At 38.9% G+C, this 27,327-nt stretch overlaps 1 protein-coding gene across 1 annotated transcript; it reads right to left on the bottom strand.

Moving 5' to 3' along the window:
* Window positions 1-26,680, bottom strand: LOC118280476 (lysosomal alpha-mannosidase-like). Its single transcript, XM_050701984.1, has 29 exons — window positions 26,555-26,680; window positions 25,125-25,227; window positions 24,303-24,384; window positions 22,862-23,047; window positions 22,334-22,458; window positions 21,571-21,651; window positions 20,388-20,524; window positions 19,652-19,785; window positions 19,066-19,186; window positions 18,259-18,366; window positions 17,452-17,554; window positions 16,792-16,882; window positions 16,203-16,293; window positions 15,569-15,686; window positions 14,885-15,042; window positions 14,237-14,326; window positions 13,202-13,369; window positions 11,947-12,098; window positions 8,123-8,247; window positions 6,856-7,007; window positions 6,216-6,342; window positions 5,748-5,875; window positions 4,746-4,863; window positions 4,065-4,239; window positions 2,825-2,919; window positions 2,006-2,470; window positions 1,235-1,588; window positions 762-906; window positions 1-319 (listed from the first exon to the last, which is right to left on the bottom strand). Exons 1-29 carry the CDS (start codon window positions 26,642-26,644, stop codon window positions 172-174), a joined length of 4,170 nt encoding a protein of 1,389 aa, XP_050557941.1. The 5' UTR covers window positions 26,645-26,680; the 3' UTR covers window positions 1-171.
* Between the last annotated feature and the right edge of the window lie 647 nt (window positions 26,681-27,327).

The following is a 27,327-nucleotide window of genomic DNA, read 5'->3' on the forward strand; positions in this document are numbered from 1 at the left end:
GCATTATGTCATCAGTACGCATCGCATGTAGGCATTGCTGATAATGCGGTCCGTACGATGCGGATCAGTGGACGCAGTTGTATGAGTTTCTATACAAGACAAACTAAAATCCGTTGCGTGCGATGCGGGCCTGTAGACGCGTACCTTTACATTAATGTATCATCTTAATACCTATGTATTATAATTCTTCCTATTATTCTCGAACCAAATAACGAAAGTGCGAATTTGTGTCGGTCGTATGGTCACCACGAAATCGGTGTCTTCTGGAGGCTCAGAGGTACCTGGTTCCACTTGTACCTCGTCGTCTTTGGGTAGAGTTCTGCAAACATAAAAAAAATTCATTTATTTATTTCTAGACATAGTCGTTCCAATGCAGGACAAAGGCAAATAAAGGTAAAAAAGGTAATTGGGCCTCTGGTAACCTCACTCACACAACGCAAGCATTTTTTTGCGATACGTTGCACCATACTAGGATTTCCTGTGTCGTGGGTGCGTTTACAAACATACAAGTTCACAAACACATGACACCCAGACCCGAAACAACAATTTGTGGATCACACAAACTGTTGCACCGTGCGGGAATCGAACCCGCTACACGTTGCGCGGCAACCAGTGATCCAGCTACCGCGCTAAATGTGCAGTCAATTGTTTCACGTCGGTTTTCTGTGAGGCCGTGGTATCACTCCGGTCGAGCCGGCCCATTCGTGCCGAAGCATGGCTCTCCCACACTTTATATCAGATCTGTAATAATCTCCACTTACCTCTTTCTCCTATTATTCTCCGTTCTTCTCTCTCCGATCTCCTTCTCAATGTTATCGAGGTCCTCTTCTTCAGAATAGTCTACTTCCATGCCACTATTGTTCTTACGTTTATGCAAACGTGATGCTGTGGTTTTGGCTGGATATTCTGAAAATTGTCATAAAGTATGGATGAAAGCAGATTTACGAAAGAAATATACGAGGCGGATAAAAAAAAAACTAATGAGTATACAAAAATAGTTTCTTTGGGAAAGTTGTTTGTAATCATGAGTACAATCACGTGTTTAAATATCGTTCACTAATTACCAGTCACCCTATTATGAGAATTAGTAGCATTAACCCGTTGTCTGTCGGAACGCAGATCTACGCGAGACACAATGTGTTTTCTATTGTGTCTTATATACCGATAGTCAAGGGATTAAACAAATCTTTTTAACCTAAACCCAGTTTGTCAATTTCTTTAAAAAAAAACAAACCTTTACCATGTCCATCTTCAGCGCCCATCTCCCTCATTCTCCTACCATCTTCTGTGGTTATATAATCTCTTTCTCCCTTAAACTTCTTCCCGTCAGTCAAGAAGAATGGCATATCAGCTGAGTAACCTCTCCCTCTAAATCTCTTACTCTTACTTCTGAAGTATCTTCTTGTAGTAGGTTCCAATTCATAGTCATAATCGTTCTTGTCGCGTAATCTTCTGGCTTTTTTCTTTCTCATTCTCCCTTCTTCGGAGTTCTTTAATGGTTTATATTGGTTCCGTGGGCGGTGTTTGTAGTACATTTCGTAAATTGATTTCGTTATTCCATCGTCTACGTCATCTGTGATTGGTTCTGCTGGTTTTAAATTGATTTTGTTAATAGGGATGATGGTGGGGTATGTAAATTAAACATTTATTTAGTCCGTCAGTTGGGTATTGAAAAAAGATTAGACACGTATGTTTATGTACGTTTTATTTTGTCATATAAGATAACAATACATAAGACGAATCAAAGTTTAGGAGTGGGGCTAAATACATAATTTCTACGTACAAAACGTACCTAGAAGCGATGTCACGCGTTATTTCAAATAGTTATATCACCGGATGTATTTCTTTCCGTAAAAAATTAAAAATACGTGTCTAATATTTTAAAATAATCTACAAGGCGGACATTAAAATAAAAATTAGTCATCTACCCTATTATTGTATTATGCATTTTCACTAATAAGCTCTTGAAGGGGAATCACATTATAGTAAGTAATAAAAAAAATACCTTCAGGCTTAGGCCTCTTAGCAGTTCTACTGCCACCCTTTCTCCTAGGCGATCTCTTCTTTAAATTAGAAGAGAAATCTTCCTCAGAAGACGCTACCTCTTCTGTTTCCGCCGCCCAATCATTAACCAGTTTACTAGGCTTCATTCTGCTCAAAAAACTCATTTTAGGGGTCTTCTGAGTGACCAAAAACTTGAATTGTTCCGAAAATTTCACTGTATTATTGATATCGAATCTTGTGGTCGAATCTATGGATGTGTCATTCGGTGGTGACGCTGTTGTGTCATTAAATCTGACTTCGTCTAGTGTCGTGTCATTAATTATGTTTTCCATGACGTTTTCTGACACGTTTATCGATCGTTTGCGCCTGTCGTAGTCTGCGTATACAGGCGTTTTGATTTTCGATCGAGATTTGTCTGAAAATCTTTGTCGGACATATTTCTTTCGTCCGTATTCTGCGTCTTCGTCTGAAAAGTGGGGTTTAAATCGTTAGTTAAAGTTATGAAATACATTTGTCCTGCCTCGTTGGCCGAGTGGTCGCAAGTACGACTGCCGGATAAGGGGAAGCAAAAAATTGCTGTGCTTTTTTCGGTTTTCGAGATTTTTTCCACCGTAACCAGCTAAGTCGTTACCTGCCAGTCCGCATAGTGCCCTAAACAGTCTTTACATCTTAATTATTATGTTATCGGCTGACTCAATTATTTGACGATAACATAATAATTAATTTAGTATGTCTCACGAAAGTTATAGTCTTTATACCTATCTATTTTCCCCCCAATAAGTAGCTATTACGTGTGTTTTATAAATGTTTGTATAGAGACCTGAATCTTTATTTTCTGCTGGTTTCGGTGGCTTATCTTCTGTTTCTTCTGCGTCTTCTGGTAGAATTCCATCGTCAGCTCCATTGTATACGTATCTGTGAACAGGTTTACAGTTTAGTCTAGTACTTAATTCAGATTATTTTAAATAAATAATCATCATCTTCATCAATGGAGTTGTATCCGTTCTAATTTCCAATGAATGTTTGCGAGGCGCAGTATTTACTTATTGTTTTATGGTATAAACATATGTTAAGCGACGCCGCCCATATACGCTCGAAACACCGGAGGCGTTACAAGTGCATTGCCGGCCTTTTGGGGGTTAGGAATTTAAAGGTTGTTTGGTAATCAGGGATTGATTTTGAAGATTGGGAAGGGGGTAATTGGGCCTCCGGTAACCTCACTCACACAACCAAAAACAACACAAGCGTTGTTTCACGTCAGTCTTCTGCTCGGCCGTAGTATCACTCCGGTTGAGCCGGCCCATTTGTGCCAAAGCATGGCTCTCCCACACTTAATTTACGGACTACTGTTAGAATTATCTTCCTCATAATGAGAGTCTGGAGACCGCATCATCAGCTCAAAGCCAAAGGATTCCGATCAAGAGCAGTCTCACTAACTCGCGCACTCAGAGTCATTTAATGGTTACTTAACCCAATCCTTAGTACCTAATTGTTTTCCATACAAAATCGTTACTAAAGAATAGTTTAAGTAAGCATTAAATGACTCTGAGTGTGGCAGTAAGTATATCCTTCTTTGGCAGACGATTTTAATGTCGCAGATACTTTTCTCCTCACCTTGTACTCCAATCCATCTGCCGTGCATCATCCAGCCACTGGTTGGCAGCGAGCGTGGTCTCTCTGACCAGCTTGAATTTAAGGGTGGTTGGGGAATCGGGGATTGAGAAGATTGGAAAGGGGGTAATTGGGCCTCCGGTTACCTCACTCACACAACGAAACACAATGCAAGCGTTGTTTCGCACATCGGTTTTCTGTGAGACCGTGGTATCACTCCGGTCGAGCCGGCCCAGCCGAGCCGTAGCATGGTTTTTCCACACTTAATGTACGGACGATATTGGAATATGTTAAATTAACCATCAGTTAGCCTATTGCTAGAAATATCTTCGTCATGATCAAAGTCTTAAGATCGCAAGCTCAATCAAGCTGAGGGCTTCCGATAAAAGACTGTCACCATCTCTACTTTTGGCAGAAGATTTTAGCATCGCAGATACTTTTCTTCTCACCTTGTACTCCAATCCATCTGCCGTGCATCATCCAGCCACTGGTTGGCAGCGAGCGTGGTCTCCCTGACCAGTTTGATGTTCATCTGTAGGAAGATCTTCCTCAACTCCACTGTGATGTGCGTCGGTTTGCTCGTGTAGTCTTCTGGGCCGTCCGATTTATCAGTTCTGTATCGTTCTGCAGAAAAAATAAGCTTTAAAATATTTTGTTTATGGTATGAGCCGGTAATCGGTCAGATGGATCACCTGCGCGTTTCTCTTTTTTTTAATTACCGAAGGTCGGGTTTCTTTGACTCTAGGGAGTTACTTTGACCCAAACTTTTGTAGCAATGAAAAACTAATATAAGTAATTATAAGCTTTTTATTTTATATTAATAGCAAACCTGGCGAACTCCGTTTCGTCACCAATGATTTCCCCTGTTTTCCTGCTTTTCTCTTGAATTTTCTTGCTATAAACTTCACGGAGCCCGAGACGAACTAATTAACTTTCGAACGAATGCAAAACCGTGGAAATCGGTTCGTGCGTTCTGGAGTTATAGTATCAGGAAGGAAAACCCGACTTATTTTTACATTATAAATGAGATCCCACTGGCTATAGAATACTTAATTATCGTTAAAATAAATAAAAAAAAAAAATATCCGAGAATTATATTTTCTTTCCTTCTTTACTTTTTTCCATCTTACCTCGAATAGGACTTTCCAGTGTGTTCTCCAGCCTGAGCAGGACGGTGCCTGCCTTCCACGGCTCCAAGGTGAGCACATGGATGTGGCGCGGCAGACCATGCAGCTTCAGCACTGAAAACTGGAGAGAATATTTGCAGGTAATATTTTTTTTAATATCTAACCACCGCACTCAGATTCATTTAATGGTTACTTAACCCAGTACTTAGCCATTGTTTTCGATATAAAATCGTTACTAAGGAATAGTTTAACTGATCATTAAATGTCTCTGAGTGCGGCAGTAAGTATTTGAAGATCTTTAGAGCATACCAAACTTACGCGACGTCCTGCGTGAGCGATCTAGACACGAAGGCGGTGCGGTGCGGTACGGCGCTCACGCAGCATGTCGCGTTAGGCATTTTGTGAAATAGACAAATCTGGCTATAATTTTGTCTTATTTCGTAGATATTATTATTTTAATGAACTAAGGCCGCTAGATATCCGAAGCTGCGGACAACGTAAGAGGTTACCGAGGCTCCGGCTTAAACCAGGAGTAGGAACGGGGTGGTTTTTAGTCAGTAAGAGTCAGACACACCCTTTCGCTTCACCCAAGACAGTCTTTGATTGGATGATTTTCCCCCTCAAAAAAAGAGGCTGCTAGATGTAACTTTTTTTGAAATAACGAATTTTGCGGTATTTAGACACTCTTATACGAGGATGTGTAGAAAAGTGTGGGCACACTCGCTAGCTTGGGTAAGCGGCCCGTCAAAATTAGTGCAAATACGTGTTTTACGTGTAAATAACTTTAGTGTTAAGTTATAACTTATATAGTATTAAATTGTTGGTAAACAAATATTGGCAACTGTATAAGCCCAAAACTGACATGTATTTATGTACTTAATATTCTTTATACAGAAGCTGTTGGTAAATCTTTAATAAAATAACTGTATTTACGGAGCAATAATTGTCATTAACTTTCACAAGAAACACTAACTTGACAGTCCAAAGCCATACTGTCATACTCACTCTCTTATTTCTGACATTCTGCCATTTTCTCCTATTGAGCTTCTCTCCAGAAGTGAGGAACAGCCAGGGCTCGTACTGCCACTTCCTCGAGTAGAGAGACATCCGCTCTGAGAAGGTCTGGTCATCCACTGGAATAATATTTCAACAATTAATTTAAGAGTAAAATTTGCCAAATTCGGTCCAGCCGTTCTCGAGTTTTAGCGAGACTAGCAATTGATTTTTATATCACTACATAGTATAAAATAAAGTCGCTTTTTCTGTCCCTATTTCCCTTTGTGTGCTTAAACCTTTAAAACCACGCAACGGATTTTGATGCGGTTTTTTTTAATAGATAGAGTGATTCAAGAGGAAGGTTTATATGTATAATACATGTATGATATATCACCATTGCACCCATGCAAAGCTGGGGCGGATCGTTAGTTTATAAATAAGACTAGTTCCCTAATTTCTTCTCGTATACAATCTTACCTTCTTGTCGATAGTTTCCAAAGAGTATCCTGTGTTTTCCCTTCACCACCAGTCCGACTCCATAAGATTCCTCGTTCAGGGTCTCCTCAAGACCGAAACCATCGTCTGTGAGGAGTCTTCTGTGAACCTGGCCATAAAGAAGATTATAATAACGTCTTTAAACAAAGTCAAAGTCAAAATTATTTATTACAAATAGACCAGGACCAACCAGATCCGTCCCTTGGTTTGGTAATCCAATTATATGTTGATAGATCACTATGTCAGTCAGTCATTCCTTTGAGTTTAGCAGATACGGCGCTTGCTACGCCCCTATTGTTACTTCTTTACGTCAGAATGGCTGAAGGGATCGGAATGAAATTTGGAACAGAGGTAGATTATGCTCTGGGATAACACATAGGCTACTTTTATCCCACAGGAACGCGGGAGAAGCCACTGACAGAAGTTAATCGATACCTTAATTGGCAAACTAGCCAACTCCACATTTTTTTTAATTTTTTTTTCGTTGACTACGTTTGGAACACGTAGTATGATAGAATTTTAAGTGCCACCTGAAAAATTTGCTCATAAGGAGGTAGCTTGTTTACCAATTAAGGTATCGTAAAGTAAAATGAAATGGTAATTACTAGATATGACTGCTTACCATGAGTTCAATCTCTCCATCATTGTAAGAGGTTCCTCCCTCGGTCCTGTCGACTAGGACACACATCTCTACACTGGCGTTCCCCGAATGTATACATATGCGTGATGTTACTGGGTAGTAGCAGGCTGCTATTGGCTTCTTTATCTGTTGATCTGGTAAAAAAAGGGGATGACTAAACTTTGAATTTTTCTTTTTATAAATAAAAAGAACAACGTTGCCCTACACTAGGATTTGCTCCTGTGTCGTGGGTGCGTTTACAAACACAAGTTCACATACACATGACACTCAGACCCGGAACAACAATTTGTGGATCACACAAAGAGTTGCTCCGTGCGGGAAACGAACCCACTACATGTTCGCCGCGTGCCAAATACCCAAACAATTTATAAATACCCAATAGAGAATTTCTTATTTTCCAACATATTTTTAAGCAGAGAAAATCGTCCAATGTCTTCTCCCACCTTTGGCGAGGCAAGAGGCAGTATCAGACTCTTACGGACTAAAAACCACCCCGTTCCTTCTCCTGCCCTTCGAGCTAGAGCCCCGGTAAACCTGCCAAGTAGTCCGCAGCTCCGGATAATCCGCCAAATCACGCTGCTTATGATGAAGAGTCCCTTTATGACTCGAAATTACTATAGGTTTTCTCCAATAATATACTTAAGTGTCTAAACACACTATGCCGAGGATACGCGACCGAAGTTCGGCATGATTACGCCTGCAATGCTATTTGAATGACTGGCGACACATTATGCCGAAATTACGTTGCGTTATAGCGTACAGCCGAACTTCGGACGGGCGTAAGTTCAGCGGCAATTACGCGGCAACGTAATCTGTAGATGACATATTATACGCGACCGAACACCGAAGATCGAACATAGAAGAATATACACATTTTGCGCAACTGAATTTCTGCCGCGTAAGTTCGGCACTCGACTGCACGGTTGGTGCGGTGGCTGGGCAACTGGCTGCCGCGCAACGGGTAGCGGGTTCGATTCCCGCACGGAACAACTCTTTGTGTGATCCACAAATTGTTGTTTCGGGTCTGGGTGTCATGTGCATGTGAACTTGTATGTTTGTAAACGCACCCTCGACACAGGAGAAAATCCTAATGCGGGGAAACGTTTTTTAAAAAAGAAAAAAAAAATTAAGGTGTGTCATGTCAACCGAATACGTTGGGACGTAAAATCAGCCACAGAACTTCGGTCGCGTACGTTCGGCATAGTGTGTTTAGATACTAAACCGTGATTATTTGTTAAGAGAAGCTTACTATTTGCAGATTCGTTCCAACATGTGCGCCTCATCATCTGCCGAGAGTTGGAGTCCGTGAAGAATTCCCCATTACTGGTGATGTTCGTGGTGAACAGGCTCACCACCTCCTTGCCCAGGTCCGTGCTGGTGGGAATATCATCATTGTTTAATGTCATCATGTTAATTGTCAACATCATTGTCATTAAAATAAATTAATGTAATTATAATTTTTATTTGATTTATTTATTTCCCATTATCAATTGTACAGAGTCACATATCGCACCCCTAGATGAAGACTCCGGTAACTCAAAAAAACATTTTTTTCAAAATGGTGGATGATATTGTTACGTGCGTTATATGTACGGACATAGGTACTCGATACGAGGATTTGAAAAGGCCATTAACTCAAAACGGGCACTTTTTGAGCCCACCAACACAACAGCATCGGAGCAAGTGCGCGCGCGCTCGCTCCCCACATAAATATTCTATTAAGTCCGACTCAACTAACTATAATTGTAAACCTATATTGCAATATAACAATTTTGTAAAGTACGCTATATTTCATTTAATCCCAACGGCGTACAACATAAATATTAAACACGTAAAATACGTCGAGCGTATCATCGGTCGTACTGACGTATCATCGGTTGACTGTGAACGGTGAATTGTTTATCTATATCTAGACACACGGCAGTGTGTCCGCCAAGTTCGAGCAAAAAACCGACACACCGGCCGTGGGTTATATTACACGAACCATTTCGGGCCAAGTTCGACCCACCTATAACTCAAAATCTATTTTATCTACGCATATGAAATTTCTAGTATCTGTCGAGATCTACTTACTTATCTAAAATACAAAATTTCATTAATGTACCTACTGTAGGTCTTGAGATATTGACGTCAGAAAATCGCTATTTTTACTATACACTCACTGACTGACTCACTCACTCATCAAAAACCTAGACCACTTCCAATGGTCGTATTGACTTGAAATTTGGCATGGAGGTAGGTCTTTAGGTCAAGGTAAAGGAAAAAATCTGAAAATGGCCAAGTGTGAGTCGGTTTTAAAAATAATGAAGGTGTAAATTCATACCCCTAAGGAACTAAAACAAAAAAAATATCTATATCTTCCAATGGTCGTACCGACCTAAAATTGGTTACGAAGGTTTGTATTTAGTCAAAGTAAAGTAAAATAAGAAAAAAAGAAAATAAACCTTACAAAAATAAATGAAATCCCACCCAAAACAAATGTGAAAGGCTGCCAAGTTCGATAATATTGGAATGCTTCGCCTATAAAAGAAGTGAGATCTAAATAAGTACCAAGTTCCATACACAGACCTCAGTTAAAAATGATATAACTTGGCAAGTTTTAATAGAAAATTATATACTTGACTCATTGCGTTTAGTAGGTTCACAGAATAGATAAAGAGAGTAGAAATGAAATAGTTCCTGATTTGTATCAGAACGCGTGTCGCCGTTTCTCCCACCCTTTAATTTCACTACAAGCAAGAGACCAATGCCTGAGCGGATTACCCCCACAAATAAATAACACACATTTAAATCTCGAATTTGCTATTGGTTGTCACACAAACGCAATGACTGCATTTGACGTACACTCTAACACGCATAAAAACTCATGTATGCTAGGGCGAGAGAAAGGTCGATTGTTGATATCGATAAAATTTAAGTCATTTTGTTTTTGTTTTACAAGTATTGTTGAATATTGTGAAATTGTATTCATACGAAATAGAAACCAAGTAATAAAAGTAAAATAAATAAAAAATACACAACTGAATTTTAAAACCAATTTTATTACTCAATAAGTTAAAAATAAGTAAAAAATTAAATCAAAGGCACTTTTGAACGTCAAAACTAATATAATAATGTTAATAACGTCTGTCTGTCGGTCAGCCCTCTAGTGAAGCTATTTGCTCGTTCCAAAGTGTAGATTCCTATGGAGAAGAACGAGCAATAAACTCCATAGGTTAATCTTTTCAATCAGATTTACAATACAATTCTTGGTTACATTGCTTTTCTTTGCATCGATTGCTTCAACTATGTGAGAACAATGTAAAACTAATATTCAGTCAAAGCGATAGAAAAAAAACCTTAAGAACAACAAAATTAATACAGTCTGGAGCTGACCAGTCCCAGTTGACAGCGCTCGTTCACCAACATGGCACGTACACCAGCACCGTCCAACTCAACCATGTTGCAGGGAATCGAACGATCCAACGCCCGTGCCACCGCCAATGAGACCTTTGAGTGAGCATGACAACTCTAAGCTGACACAAATGCATTCTACTAGTCTAATTCAATTTTAGCTAATGCAGGGCTCTCACATTTACAATAATTTGTATAAAGTACAGAACATATTGAAATAACATGGTTATATTATTTAATTTTTTCGTTTTTTAAATTTACAAAAGATAATATTTTAAATATCGCCATTTTTAGACAAAAAAGCTGATTTAAAGAGACCAATATAAAATTTTCTAAAATAAAATCAGTTTACTTACTGAATTACACATTGTGATATATTTGTGCGGATAAACGCCTAATTTTAAGTTTCTTTTCCCTGACTTTGTTATTACGTAATTATCAACATCGAAATGTTGCGAACGAATTATGCTACATTTAGTAGGAATCCAATTAATTCTACCAGTTGTGTCAATCCACAATTTTCTTACACCTGGATCTGTTGGAAACCTAAAACATAATAATATTAAAATAAATCATATGTTACATTCTATAAAAAAAAAAAACATAAAACTCACTCAAAATCTATATTACTAATTAGTCGTAATAAATAATATTATTTTAATTATAAAGTGTGCTATTGATTATAATAGACTGTATCATAGTAACAATCGACATTGATTACAAATTTGCCCAACACTATCGATGTCATAGATTTTGTAGAAATGAATTTTTGTTTCGGTACTCGGGACTCTCGCAATGGACGTAATACATTGCGCGATTGCTCACGTAGTGCAAGATTGTACTCATCTATCGCAAGCAATGTATTACTATTAGTCTGCTTGCGATTATATCGTTTTTGTCTATAAAATTCATAATGCTAATGTTATAATTACAAATATCACAAGTATTTTAATGTTTTTGGACTTACCGGTGAAAAGAAATTCCTTCTCGTGCTATGCTACACACCTGGCTTCTTTTCCGACACGTTACAATAGCGCAAGACGGCATAATATAATATTTTTGCGGAGATACGTACGCTGTCAAAACATGACAGCGATTGCTAGCCGGTAAGTATGAACATTTGAGCGTTAAGACAGCGCTATGCACGTTCGTTCGCACCCTCGGCGCGCGTGGCCCGCCCACAAGGCCAATCCAGTCTCTTTCTTTTATCCATGAGTAGGTTTATAACAAAGTGTGTGAAAACTTGCCAACTTGTTATATCATTTTTAACTGAGGTCTGTGTATGGAACTTGGTACTTATTTAGATCTCACTTCTTTTATAGGCGAAGCATTCCAATATTATCGAACTTGGCAGCCTTTCACATTTATGTTTTGGGTGGGTATTTTATTACGCGACCGATGATTCCTAATCTTCCCAATCGCCGATTCCCAAATAACTCTTAAATTCCTAACCAGCAACGCACTTGTAACGCCTCTGGTGATTCGAGTGTCCATGGGCAGCGGCGATTGCTTATCATCAGGTGATTCGTCTACTCGTTTATACCATAAAAAAATCATAATCATATTCTTTACTCACCCTGTATGGCCTCTGCTATTTCAGATGGATTGCTTACCATCAGGTGATCCGTCTACTCGTTTACCGGCTTATACCATAAAAATGACATAATTATCCTTACGCACCCAATAGGTATAGGTCCAATAATCCACTCCATCTCCACGAACTCCTCACCGCGGTACAGCCTGATGATTTGCGTGATCCAGTCGCTGAACCTCTGTCGGATCTCCTTGACTAACGACCCTCGGATCGTGTTGTAGGCTACTTTGTCTGTTACCTGTTGAATAAGGTGTTTCAGTCTTTAGCTGTGTCAGTACTGAGTAAAGATCTCTTCGCATAACGAGTAGGATTGAATGTTGTCGTTTCATGTATAGAGGTAAAGGATCAAATAATGTATCAGAGAGATTGTACAGTGGCATTACGTTACGTTCGGGGATAAAAGACGTGACGTTGCATACGTTCATCACGCCTTTTATCTCCGAAAGGATAGGCAGAAGTGCACATTACGGCATGTATTGTCACTGTACAATTTACACCCACTTTTCACTATTTGTGTTAAAGTCCCATGTAATAGGGGATGAGCCTATTGCCAAACTAAGCACAATTCCAGATTCCGTGCTATTATTGAGAAATTTTCCAAAATACTTCCCAGTAATAATTTGCCCGACCCGAGAATCGAAGCCAAGACAGTCCATTTATACTATCAATGTAGAATTACCCGTCAATGAATTTAAGGTAGAATAACAATGTGGAGAAGAACGAACAAGGAATTCCATAAAAAAGAAACTCTTGACGAAAAAAAAACAAGTTTCCTACTATTAGAACTTGAGACGGGGTATATATACTTTCTTACCAGTCTAGGTATATAGTGACGTTCTGTCGATATAACTTATGGGTTATGTAAATCAATCCAGTGGTTTGATCCAGCCTCCAAGATGTGTTGAGCTATAGCGGATTATTGTGCGTCGTTGTTTTTCACCGCTCTAATATGCTCAGAAATTTGACAAGCCACATTACGCTTAGTCTGACCGATATATGATTTGCCACAGCTACAGTCCACTTTATAGACACCAGGTCTTTCTAGAGGGAAGCTGTTATCCGTGATCATGGCGCTTGCAACAGTGCCGAAATATCGGAAACTCATCGACATAAATAAACATGGTAAATATCCCGTCTCAAGTTCTAGTAATAGTGTAATAACCCTGGGCGAAAATATTGTGGCACCCACTTGAGGGAAGCAATATCAAGTGTTCGTTTTTTGCGGATTCCATCGGCGCCCCCCAGAATTTGTAGCCCTGGGCCATCGGCCCATCACGCCCCCTCCTAACGCCGACACTGAGTGACCATGTTAGTTTGAAAACTTATAAGTTCCCAACTTACAGCGACTGGCCTCTGTCGATCAGGTCTGAAGCTGTAGGCTCCCGACTGCAGGGTCTGCTGGCCCTGTGCGTAGTAGTAGAAGTTCTGCCCCACGTCTATCTTGACCCCGTCCACATGCTGGATGGACTCCAGTAGTCCTGTCACCTTGTCCACTGTCACTTTTATGTACTGGAAAGAGTTAGATTATTTATTTATTTTATTTATTCCTTTTCCATATAAATTACATTACAATATACTAAGCCCCACAAAACCGTTGTAATGGTTTGACTGTGGGGTCGCTGAGTCTCTATGTTAATAATATATGTTAAACATTTCTACAAATTAAAAGTGTCTAAGTAATATAATTTTAATTTACGTTTAAATCTATTTAATTTTGCTTGGCTCCTTATGTCTGCTGGCAGATTGTTTAATAGGTAAGGTATTCTCTTGTTTAGTGTCCTGTCACCATAGTAATTGGTGACTCTGGGTACATTGAATCTACCAGCAGCCATAGATCGTGTGTTAAGAGTGTTGTTCACATAAGTTAAGGTATGTTCTTGGGTTCCATGGTGGTTAAAGTTAATCGGCAAAATTTTACATATTTTAAATAATTTTCTGTAATCTCCTTTACAGTTGCTTTTAGTTTAACTTTTTTTTTAGATATACAGTATTTATTTATTATTATAACGTCATGTCACGTCAACAGAATAATAAACACCAACATTAATGAAAGACAAGATGAAAACAAAAGATCATGTGCTTATGCCAATTATAGTATTGCCTTATACACTAGTACAGACTCTTTTTTTAAGGGGGAAAATCATCCAATGACTTCTCTTGCCTTGGACGAGGCGAGAGGGAGTGTCAGACTCCTACTGACTAAAAACCACCCCGTTCCTAATTGGTGGGTTCCTACTAAAACTGTTATGTAGTCTGCAGCTCCGGAAGTACAGACCCTATCAGTCTTGTCCGGAGCTGCGAACTACCTAGCGGGTTTACCAGGGCTCCGGCTCGAAAAGGTATTCAAATTTTGGATTTTTGCTCTCAAGAACTTACCTCATTGGATATGAAAGGTATAATCTCCTGTTCAGCTTCGATCTTCCCTGGATTCGATTTGGAAAACTTTTTCGCAAATTCGTTCTCCTCCTGAGATAAGAAAAAAAAGGATATAAGTATTATGATAATGTACCTAATTAATGTCTGATAGGATACATCTTCGTAGCATAACCACATAGCATATCTCTGGTGGAAAAGCACCCTAAAGAGAAGGCCATTGTTCAGCAGTGGACGTCTCCCGACTGATGATGATGACAATGATACGCTGGCCATCAGATTCTTCAAGTATCAGTGTTAGGCAGGTTCAAATCTGGTTTTGATTCAAGTACTCTAGTTATGCACAGTGATTATCTACATACTAAGGCAGAATTTTTGTCTGGAATGGATTTTTTGTCGTGAAACAACGCTTGCGTTGTTTGAGCTCCTGCCCAATCCCCGATTCCCGAACAACAACCCTTAAATTCCTAACTCCCAAAAGGCCGGCAACGCACTTGTAACGCCACTGGTGTTTCGGGTGTCCATAGGCGGTGGCGATTGCTTCCCATCAGGTGATACGTCAGCTTATTTACCGGATTATTATTTTTATGTTATAAAAAATTGCCCCTCCAAAAAGCAATATACATAAAAATCTGACTTCAAATATCTCACCAACTGATCTCGAACAGGAGCTATGTAATACGCGGTGAATCCTAATGGAGGTATGTTTTCAGCTTCGAAGCACAACTCCTGGATTGCAGTAGAGGATCTCCCGGGCAGATTGATCACAGCTGCTGGGAGAGGCACCAACTGGTATTCCACTTCTTCATCTGAGGAGGTAGGCATTAGTTTATCATGAGGAAGTTTCAAGTAGGTGAACCAAGGTCTTACTTAGAATGGGGCTTCTTGTCTAGTTATTATGAAAACCTCATCTTTTACACACGTAGTCTAATCATGTAACTCACGGATTGTTAATAACTTAGGGTCTATAAAAGATTTTAAACTGACATGGTCACTAACACTAATATTAGAACTTGAAACGGGACAGACACAAATATATCCCGTTTCAAGTTCTAATATTATGGTCTATAATATGGTAGATGACTAATATTTGTATTTTAATGTCCGTCTTGTAGATTATTTAAAAACATTAGGCACGTATTTTTTATTTTCTTACGGAAAGATATATTAATTTGAAATATCACGTATTTGCTTCCTAATTTTTGATTCGTTTTATCTAAGTATTGTTATCTTATGACAAAATAAAAAAAATACTTGTGTAATATTGTGTCATTACCTAACTGACGGATTAAATAGATATTTAATTTTCATTATACCTATTACAATATTTATTACCATTGAAATCCCTGATGGTGTAGTGTAGAGCTATGGCGGGCAGTCTAACGTGGTGATATGTCTTCACGCTCAGCGGGTTGTAGACGAGCAGGAGCATTGATTCTTGATTCTCTGTGAACTTTAATAAATCTTTTTATGATAGATTAGATTTGTCTAGAATTAATGTTTACCGTGGTCACCAAAAGGCCGGCAACGCACTTGTAATGCCTCGGGTATTTCAGGTGTCTATGGGCGGCGGCGATTGCTTGCCATCAGGTGATCCGTCTGCTCGTTTCCTGGCTTATACCACAAAAATAGCAGAGAAAAGACCTCTTCTCATTTTGGCACGAAATGAGCATTAACTACCGCACTTGCTCAATGCGGGTTAACGATTTCAAACTTATAATCAGATATTATAAGCCCAGGTTTCCTCACGATGTTTTCCTTCGCCGTTTGTCAGTGGTGTCTAAAGGTACGCATTGCATTCCGTATGACGTCATCGGTATGCATCGCATGTAGGCATTACCGATGAGCGGTCCGTACGATGCGGATCAGTGGACGCAGTTATTTAAGTTTCTATACAAGACAAACTAAAATCCGTTGCGTGCGATACGGGCCTGTGGACGATTACCTTAAACAATCTAACTATACTTACTCTACATTGACTCATGTTCAGCTGATGGCATATTACAAATTGTTGGTTATTCTTCGTTCGTCTACTCCCACCCCATGTCGGAGTTAAATAACTGAAAAAAAAATCAATAAATAATGAACATAATTATTAAGGTAAAACGATGGTACTGATTTGCAATTTCCTTTTAGTTGATTTCGTTTATACGTTTAGCTCATGTAACAAAAGTTCATTTTCATTCGAATCTTTAATATTTCAATTTGTCCTTCGCCCAAAATAGCGGTAACGCTTGGTATTGGGCGACGCTGATTGCTTACCATTAGGTGATATATCTGCACCTTATGCATCGTATACCATGAAAATGGCTTTTTTTGAGCGGGGAAAATCATCCAATGACTTCTCTCGCGTTGAGCGAGGCGAGGGGGAGTGTCGGACTCTTACTGCCTAAAAGCTACCCCGTCCCTACTCCTGCTTTTCAAGCCGGAGCCTCGGTAAACCCGCTAGGTAGTCCGCAGCTCCAGAACGGGCGCTTGTGTTGCGAGTGTCCATAGGTGGCGCTGATTGCTTACCATCAGACGGCCACGTACCATGAAAATGGCTAGATTTAACTTACCTGAGTAGATTGGAAACTTTCTTAGTACACGCATCGATGGCTTCACTTAGGATCCTGACAAAATCAGAAGCGACATGTTGCTGGCTTGTCCCTGTTGGTAAAGGAATGACAGAATAAGTTGGTGGTAACTATATTGAGACTTTGGGACAATTAATGGCTGATGACAGGGATTATCTGCCTTTAGGCTACAACAAGGATGATTACGGGGAATGAAAATTAAAAATCTATTTAGCCCGTCAGTTAGGTAATGAAATATATTAGACAGGAATTTTTCTTTTGTCGTATAATATATTTAGATAAAACGAATCAAAGTTCAGAAGCGTCATTTATACGTATAAAACGTACGTATAAGAAATGACGTCACGCGATAAATCAAACGCATTTTCAAATCAATGTGTATCTTCGAAAGTATTTGTTTCCGAAAGAAAACAAACAGGTATATTTTGTTTTCTTCACAAAAATACCTGTCTATTGTTTTAAAAGAAGCTACAGGGCGGACATTCAAATAAAACTAAGTCATCTACCCTATTGAGCAACAAAGAAATAGATACACTAAACGAACTTTCGCATTTAATACTAGCAAAGATGCAGACTGTCAGTGTGTTTGCCATGTTAGCATGTTATCTTGTTATAAATAAAGTACTATAGTTTCTATCTAACCTGTAATCGCATCATGATGTAGTACCAGGCTCACAGCGTGCCTTAGCAGATGTAATTCGTACGAATCTCCTAAACGAGCGATCACCGTCAGTTGTTTTACTACCTAAAATAAAATACAGTAGAAAATATCTTCTGATAAATATGGTTTTTAAAGACTCAGAACAAAATATCACAAGGGGGGAGTCATGCTTCGTAATAAATGTTAATATCACATCATTCTTTATTTCATTGTCTGGACTTTAAAAGATGTATATGACTATGACCTCTGAGTTTGTTTCGGCATTTTTTCTCAGAACAGTCCGGTAGGAAATGCCGGCCTCATCTAGTTATTTAAGAGTGTAAAAGTGTTATCTTTTAACCTAATTGTCAAAGTAAATATCATTTATAATGGGCTGGAACGAAGTGATGTGCAAATTATCGCTAGTTATCTACATCGTAATCATTGCCATCATTACAACGAGCCCAAACATGATACCATTACTGTAAGTTTTTGAGGAGTTGAGTGTCTTTCAGAGACCAGATAATATTAGAGCATCAGGTCTATTAGGGTTTACGTCTAGTTGATGACTTACTCAAACATACACGCCTGTCTCCCATGGGGGTAGGCAGAGAAAATAGACCGGCAATTGCTACGACTCTTACATACCTCTTTCACTTCATCAACAGTCATCTATCTTTTCATGCATGCTCGTCGGTTAAAGGTATTTTTAATTTTGCCCTTCTTTAATATATCGTCAATCTGCTCTCTATATGTCTGTCTAGGGCGTCATTCATATTCTTGCCTAGTATATTGTGTTGATGACTTACTTGTAAAAATACATGTGCCCTTCTGGCAAAGTATTTGAGACTCGGTCTAGAGGTGTAGTAGCCAGTCCAGTAGGTCATGGAGTCGCTGCCGTATGGTAGCTGGTCATCCTGAAATAATAAAAAAGCCATGAATTAAAGTCAAAGTCAAAGTAAAAATTATATATTTACACTTTTGAACGTCAAAGTAAATATTAAAATGTTAAAAAAAAACTCTGTCTGTCGGTCGGTCATCTAGTGAAACTATGCGCTTTCTAAAAATATATGAACGGATTAACTTGCTATTTAAAAAATAAAAAACGTAGCCCCGCTAGGATTTTCAAAACATTTTGGCTATTAACTTGGAGCCTAGAATTGCACCAAATCTGTGGTTATGAAAAGTGATTGACCCTTTTCATTCTGTCTCTTCTTTTTTTACATTAACTATTGTGAGGCATACTAAATTAACTAAAAATCACGGTTTACACACGTACATTAATGGAGAAAAGCTCTACTAGTTTCGAGTCACAGATGGACTCTTCATCATGAGCAGCGTGCGCAGACGCGGCGACGTCGCGCATCCTATTAGAGATTTTCTCCATTAATTTATGTGAGTAAATCGTGATATTTAGTAAAGTGTATTTTCTTCTTTACTGAATACTTGGCATAATACTTACTTAATTAATTATTCTGTTATCGTCTTACTCACGTAACTGTATGACGAGGAACTCAACTAGTTTAAAGCCATGCTAGAGGCTCATATTCATGAGCAGCATTCCGCGACACAGACGCGGCGATTCTCGCGCTGCTACTGTCTACTGTAATACTTACTTTTTCAGTGTAAACGGCTTTATCCCTCCTCCCATACAAATAAATAGCCTTCAGATAGCAAGATGGCGTCGAATAAAATATATTTATATCTGATAAATTGGCTGGGTGAGTGTTGACGTGGCTGCAAATGTGAAAAAAATTATTATTAAACATATTAAAAATAATTAATTACTCGTATGTTTTCAGTGTGTACAGTATACTTTTGCTTTATATTTAGTCTTTTGGTCTACTCGCCTACTAGTCTTCTAGTCTACTGGTCTACTAATCTACTAGTATTTTAGTTGTTTCAACTATTTGTCTAGTATTTTTATTACTTGACAATAATTAAGAAAAATTGTTTCATCTACACCTCTCTTGTTTCGAATAAACCAACCAATCAGAGCGCCGAACACGCTCTTGTTCCAATTACTTTAAACGTAAAGCAAACTCGTACTAAGGGCACTGATAGGCCGGCTCGAATAAACCAACCAATCAGTACGAGTTTGCTCTACGTTTAAAGTAATCGTAGTAACTAGATATTGGTTGCTTTATTCGAGCCAGCCACTCAGAACTCGAACTAAGCCATAAGGATTATGGAGTTATTTACTTGATGAGTTTGTCCATATTCATGAACCAGTTGGCTGCGCTCTGGTAGGTGAAGTCTCCCCCCATGGTCACCATGATATTGTCGTGGTCGTAGTACTTCGCTTGTCTTTCGATTTGGGATATAAAATCGTTTACCTGCAGAACGAAAAAATATATAACTATATATGGACTTGTTTTACTGTGTGTCGTTGATCAATTGCGTGTTAGTATCATATTAACCGCCGTACTCAGTGTCATTTAATGGTCACTTAACCCAGTCCTTGTTAATTGTTTTCAATACAAAATCGGTACTAAAGAATAGTTTTTAAGTAATTACTAAATGACTGTGAGTATGGCAGTTAGAGTTGCTTTTGCCACCAGAGTTGTACTACGTAGCTATGCTACGAAGATGTAATAGTTCAGCTGTGAAACTATGTGACCGTTTCCTCTGATACTAAGCTATGTAGATGTGCGACAATGAAATGCTTCAAAGTTGCGCAGCTCGAGTACCTATGAGATATGTATATCGATAGTAGGGAAGCCATCCATAGCACACATCCATAGTACGCATCTTTACTAAGCTTGGTGTACCAATGAATATGATTGGTGGACGCCAAACGCATCCACAGCAACGTAGCATAGCACATCTCTGCGTTAAGGACTGGATTAAGTAACCATTATGACATGACTCTGAATAAATTAAGCACACAAAAATTTAGTTAATATTAAAAAATCAAAAGACAACCGTTTCTGCTCACCCTCTTATCAGCATTATAGACCTTGTTGTCGGGATCATCGATGATCGGCTCGTCATTGCAAAGGAAATCGAAGCAGAATCCATCCGGAGCGTTGTACAGGTTGAACAGTGTATGCGTCATTATGTCTGACATTTTACCTGAAACAAAAATGTTTTAGACTGCAGATTTTTAATTTTAGTCTTTTATCATAATCTTAATGAATACAACGTCAAACACATTATTTACAACTTAAAAATACCAAAACAAAAAAAAAGAAATAAAAACTAACTTAAAACTAAAATAAAGGCGTTAGGCGTGGTTAGGCGTCGAAGTACTCGTCCGCATTGCTGTCACTGGGGAACGTTCCCAGAAGACTGACCGCATTGCCACGTTGAATGACAATGCTTATCTTCTGACCGAAGAAATAGCCAGCCTTCTGGTTACGCGTAAAGTCGAATAGCTAACTGACTATAGCTAGTTCGACCAACGACTGTAGATTGCACTCGTTGGTCGAGTGGTCGTAATGGTGCTCACACACGTAGCGGTATACCGGGACTGAATACTTGTGCAAGTATACCGGAGCGTGTGTGTGATGAAACTTGCACAAGTTTCCCGACTTGTGCCCCCTTAAGTGCGACTGCTGAACAAGAAATCTCGGTTTCGATTTCCGTGTGAGCAAAGTATTATTTTGCTTTCCTCGGTCTTCCGAAAATTTCTCTGTAGTAGCACGGAGTCTGGAATTGTGCCCAGTATTTGGCAATAGGCTCACCCCCTACTACATGGGACTTATAACACGAATGTTGAAAAGTGGGTGGCCACTAAACAAAAGAAGAAAAAGCTTGTGTTATGTTTCGTTGTGTGAGTGAGGTTACCGGAGGCCCAATTACCCCCTTCCCAATCCCCGATTCACCAACAACCCTTACATTCCTTACCCCCAAAAGGCCGGCAACGCACTTGTAACGCCTCTGGTGTTTCAAGCGTTCATAGGCGGCGGCGATTGCTTACCATCAGGTGATCCGTCGGCTCGTTTACCAGCTTCTACCATAAAAAAAACCATGGACATCTACGTGCTACTTAGGCACTTCCATACCATACCATAAAAAAATATCTGGAACTTTGCAAACCACGTCTCAGGAGAAATTCTCAGTAAGGGACAATGGTTTCTTTCTTTTTCTAATAAAAATATTGTTTGTTGCATATTTACCCAGAACATCAGACCCTCGCCACATGAACTCCATTCTGTCTTCTTCTATCATGGCTTCCCTCTGCTTGTGGTCCACTCGACCTGGAAGTAAAACAATCGATTAGCGACTCTCTTTGATGCTGTTTAGGATGCATTTTCCATAAGGTACAGTACTAGTAATTGTGGGATAATTATATTTCTACTGACCCGACCGAAGTGATACCACGGCCTCACAGAAAACTGACGTGAAACAACACAAGTTTGCGTTGTGTTTCGTTGCCTGTGTGAAGATACCGGAGGCCCAATTACCCTCTACCCAATCTTCCCAATCCCTGATTCCCCAACCACCTTTAAATCCCTAACCCCCAAAAGGACGACAATGCATTTGTTACGTCTATGTTGTTTCGGATGTCCTTGGGCGGTGGCGATTGCTAAATATCAGGTAATCCAGCTGCTCGTACACCGGCTTATACCATAAAAAAACCAGTACTTCATAGGTAGGTGTGATCCATTGTCGTTCACATCATTGATTACTTACCAGGCGAGATGGTGAGCAAATGCCATCCCCTTATACAAAATTAGCTTTAAATGTATCTGCCACGGCTTTAATGGGAGGTAGTGTTGTGTTTGAAGATTACATCACACCATCTTCTCTATTCAGTATGGTCTGCAGAGTACCTAGCTCTAGAGCTACCGGAACTCTGACTACTCCGGGTCATTGGATGATTTTTCCCCCTCAAAAAAAGTATACCTAATATAATATAGCCACAAATAACTAACTTACCTATAAACAGCCCATCGTACCCCATCTGTGCTAGCAAGGAGACCTGTTCCCTTGTATGTCCATATGTGTCTATCTGCCAGGCAGCCTTCGGCTTGCCACATGGTCCAAGAGTGTCGTTCAGTTTCCTGAAATCCAAAGCTCTATTTATTAACACATTGAACGCCGCGGTGGTCACCGGTGACCGACGTTGGCAGAGAATTTGCCTTCAACAGTTTTCTATTAGCAGTCAAACTTAAACTACAAAGATTAGTCAGCAAACCCTCATTAATTATTCCAACTTAAATGAAAAGTTAAAGTCAAATCATAATTTAGGTTAATGTAATTTCATAATTGAAATATCAACAAATAAAAAAATAAATAACAGTCAGTCAGTTTGTCCGTCAGTGAAGCTAGGTGCTCGTTCCAAAGTGTAGCTTCGAATGCAGACGAACGAGCAATTGTAGGTACATATATGTGAGAACAATGCAACACACACACACAGGTTACCCACGACCAGAGCAGCGGTGGCAGTTCATATATCATACCTACCTCAAACCCCAAGTATACTGATCAATGATGTGCAGATAATCCGGAGTAGCTTCATCATTGTGCACCCAGCCTCCTCCAGCGAATTCCACCCGACCTTCCTGCACCAGAGTCCTGAAGGTAGCTCTGGTAGTCGGCCGCTGTTCCTTCCACCAGCGCCAGAAGTAAGCTGTCTCTGAGAAGGTGAACCTTTGGAGGAAGATGGGGAGAGATTAAAAGATCAGTTGTGGGATGAAGTGCTGTGATGCCAATAGCTTTATAAACATAATTTAAAAAGACTGTTGTGACATTATTGGATGATTAGGGGGGTTCCAAAGTATTAAGTACTGGGCTTTTTTCAGTTTTTCGAAAATTCCTCAGTTGTAGCACGGAGTCTAGAATTGTGCCCAGTATATGGCAATAAGCTCAACCCCTATTACATGGGACTTATAACACAAATGGTGAAAAGTGAGTGTACATTGTATAGCGGCATTACGTGCCGTAATATGCACCTCTGCCTACCCCTTCGGGTGGGTAAAAGGCGTGACGTTGCATGTCCCGCACAAGCGCGTTATATTATTGTGTTAGTGAATAACTCGAATTTTATTGTGACTTGTATTTCGACATATAATGATTAATTATTCATTATATATTATTGTATGGCTATTGTGTTTAATAATTAAATTCCTTGACAATATTTTATATTGTGACTAATGAACTACCTATTTATTTGCTATGACTTTAATCTATTGAAATTATTATTAATTTCAATATAATTTTATATAACAAATATTCGGTGGCCCGGATACTTAATAGACTGGACCACGTGTAAAATTAATGAAACGGCAAGTACCAATGTGACTTTTTCCGAGTCATATGTAATTTCTACGATTATACGGCCTCACAGGAAACCGACGTGAAAAAACACTTGCGTTTGGTTTCGTTGTGTGATTGAGGTTACCGGAGATCCAATTACCCCCCTTCCTAATCTTCCCAATGCCCGATACCCCAACAACCCTTAAATTCCTAACCCCCAAAAGTCCGACAACGCACTTGTAACGCCTCTGGTGTTTCAAGTGTCCATGGGCGGCGACGATTGCTTAACATCAGGTGATCCGTTCCATATAGAAAATAGTCACTACTGACTAACGGTGAAGGAAAACATCGTGAGCCCAGGTTTCCGGGCTTATAAATTCTGATTATAAGTTTGAAATCACCAACCCGCATTGAGCAATCGTGGTGATTAATGCTCAAACCTCCGTGTGAGAAGAGGCCTTTGGTCAGCAGTGGCCACTTATAGGCCACTTATATATATGATGGTGTTGATATAATATAGGATGGCAGATTTAATGCCTAAGTTTTAAATGGCCAACTCGCATTGAGCAAGCGTGGCGATTAATGTTTAAACCCTCTCCGTGTGAAAAAACAAAGCCAGATCAATTCGAAGAGAGTGCAAAGGACTTACTTCCTTCTTTTATCGTGCAGTAGCTCCGACAGCACAGAGTGGTATATCAACTGCACATTCGCAGTGCTGATTGAAGTTTTTGCTATAAAAAAAAACAACGAAAATTTATAAATATAATCCTATAATATCAGAAAATGCCTAATTGAATACGGTATTCCAAAGTCAAAGATAAAGTCAAAGTCGAAGTCGAAGTCAAAGCCAAATTCAAAGTCAATTTCAATGTCAATGTCAATGTGAATATCAAAGTTAATGTCAATGTAAAAGTCAAAGTCGAAGTCAAAGTTAATGTCAAAATCAAAGTCGAAGTCGAAGTCAAAGTGAAAGTCAAAATTATTTATTTCAAATAGACCGGGAAGGCACTTTTGAACGTCAAAGCTAATATTAGGTACAACATAAAGAATACAAAGAAAGCAAAATGTATGTCTGTATGTCAGTCCTCTAATTGCTCTATTTGCTTGTTCCAAAGTGTAGATTCCTATGGAGAAGAACGAGCAAGAAACTCCATAGGTATACAATACGATAAGATCAGTTAGGTTCAGGTTCAGGTATTACCAGTGGCCCAATTACCCACCTCCCCAATATTTCCAATCCCCGATTTCACTTGTAACGCCCCTAGTGTTTCGGGTTTGCTTACCATCAGGTGATCTGCTCGTTTACCGGCTTATACCATAAAAAACGTCCAGAAATAGACTGTCTCGGACTGTTGTTTATCGAATTTTCATTGAGTGTCCATGGACGGCGGCGATTGCTTACCATCAGGTGATCCATCTGCTCGTTTACCGGCTTATACCATAAAAGCTATAGACATCTAGGTATACTTACTTCCATAATAATACTCATCAAACGTCTTCACCCATCCAGCATCCATGTGTGAATGTGGAATTAAATGGACATTCAGAGCCCCGTCTCTCGTTTGTGGACATTGCTAGAACAACCGATACTTTCATTATAACACCTATAGGTACTTTCTAGAAGATTGCATAGGTAATGTTATTATGGTTGTTCTTTTCCTATCTCGGGACCACAGGGTCCCGGACCTTTGGAAGGCATACGAGGAGCCGAAGCCAACTCGAAGCGGCCCGTTGAACAATTTTAATCTAAATGTAATGGGACATCAACCGTCGATTATCCCTGTATGCACTATGGAAGTACAGCAAAGGACAATCCCCGGCTGATGCAGGACTATTGTGAGATATGGTAAAAAGACATGATAGGATAATGTTATGGTTACTATTTATTTATTTATTACAAACATACATATCGTCACACCTTTAACGAGGCAGTCACAAAAATGACATCACAATAAAATAGGTGGTAACTTTTTTAGGGGAGAAAATCATCCAATGACTCCTTGGATGGGATGATGACGGTGTATGAAAATAAAAAATGCATTTAGTCCGTCACTTGAGTGATGTAAAAAAATTAGACACGCATTTTTTATTTTGTCATTGTCATATAAGTTAACTATACCTCAGATAAAACGAATCAAAGTGTAGGAGTGGGAGTAAATACGTCATTTCCACATATAAAACGTTTCTAGAAGTGACCCCACGCGATATTACAAATCGATATATCTTTGAAAGTATTTGTTTCCGAAGGAAAATAAAAAATATGTGTCTAATATTTTAAAATAATCTACAAGACGGACATTATAATAAAAATTTACTACCCTATTATATCATGATCATATCAGCCAACAGGCATCCACTGCTAAATATAGACACCACGATTTTTTCCAGATCGGCTGGCTAGAAACTTCCTTCAGCGGTTTCCAGAACAGTCAACTGGAAGTGACCTGCGTCCAAGAGCTTCCAGAGCAGTCGGTTTAAAGCGACGTGCATCCAACAGATTCCAGCATTCAATTATACAGGGCGTAGTTTTGAAACCACAACAAAACTCGGGGGCATGTCTGAAGGTTTCTGGTCAATAGGTAAAAAACACGGCTATAATAAATTATTTAAGTTTGCCAGTATTTCAGAATAATCCGTCAAAAAAAGGTTTTTAGGGAATTACTAATAAATATCAAATACGTGTTTGAGTTTGTGTGTGTAATGCCGCGTTTTCAGCTAGTTACACGACGTTCGAAATGTGATAGGCGTAGTTCTCACTTACGGATTTCCGTATTTTACATAAAAATTGCCCTCCATTTTTTTATTGATTTGAGCTGTAAATCGATAGCCGAGATACCTCCTTGAATGTTTCTCGGCTTCAAAACGACACCCTGTATTTTTTTAATAATAATAAATACGTACCTTATATCCACACTCAATTTTATTTTTCACTGACAAAATATTTTTTGAACTTAATAATACGATAAAAATTACACTAAAAATATAATTCATTACTACTATTATTAATTTATAAAAAGAATCGTACTGGTATTACATTTCTTCAATTAAAACGCATTTTCCAAATTTAAAATACGAACGTCGTATTATTGGAATGAAATTTACTTTTTTTGAGTGTCGTTTTTTTTTTGTGTTTATAAAATTAAAGGTGTTGGATTTTTTTTAGTTTATTTTTCGTATTATTGGATTTTTGCGTATTTTTTAGTTTTTTTTAAAGTTCAATGAGTTAACGTAACTGGTGTTTGTAGTAGGTTAGCTCAGTAACTGGACACATACTGTGGTATTAAGTAAAGTGTTTGGAAACGTTGAAATCTGAGGTTGTTGACACTAAGACCATTGTTCACACTGTACAACATTTTCTTGATCTACCTAACGCTACATATCTGAGTTTATTCTTTGCTAGAGTAGTTGCAGATGTACTTGCTTCTTCTACTTGCGTTGTGTTTCACTTTATGAGTGTGATTACCAGAGAAATGATGTAATAATGTTAGATAAAACTACGTTTATTAAAACCGACCTCAACACGCGTGTTTACACACGTCTTGAAGTGCAAACTTAATTTTTTTGTCGAGTAATATACCTAATACCTTTTCCTAAGTTTGAAAAAGACTATGCTGAAAACTGCATTAAAATCAGTTAAGCCAAACTCGAGATGATCGCGCACAAACAGACATACA

The sequence above is a fragment of the Spodoptera frugiperda genome, chromosome 21, assembly GCF_023101765.2.
Source record: "Spodoptera frugiperda isolate SF20-4 chromosome 21, AGI-APGP_CSIRO_Sfru_2.0, whole genome shotgun sequence".
NCBI lineage: Eukaryota > Metazoa > Arthropoda > Insecta > Lepidoptera > Noctuidae > Spodoptera > Spodoptera frugiperda.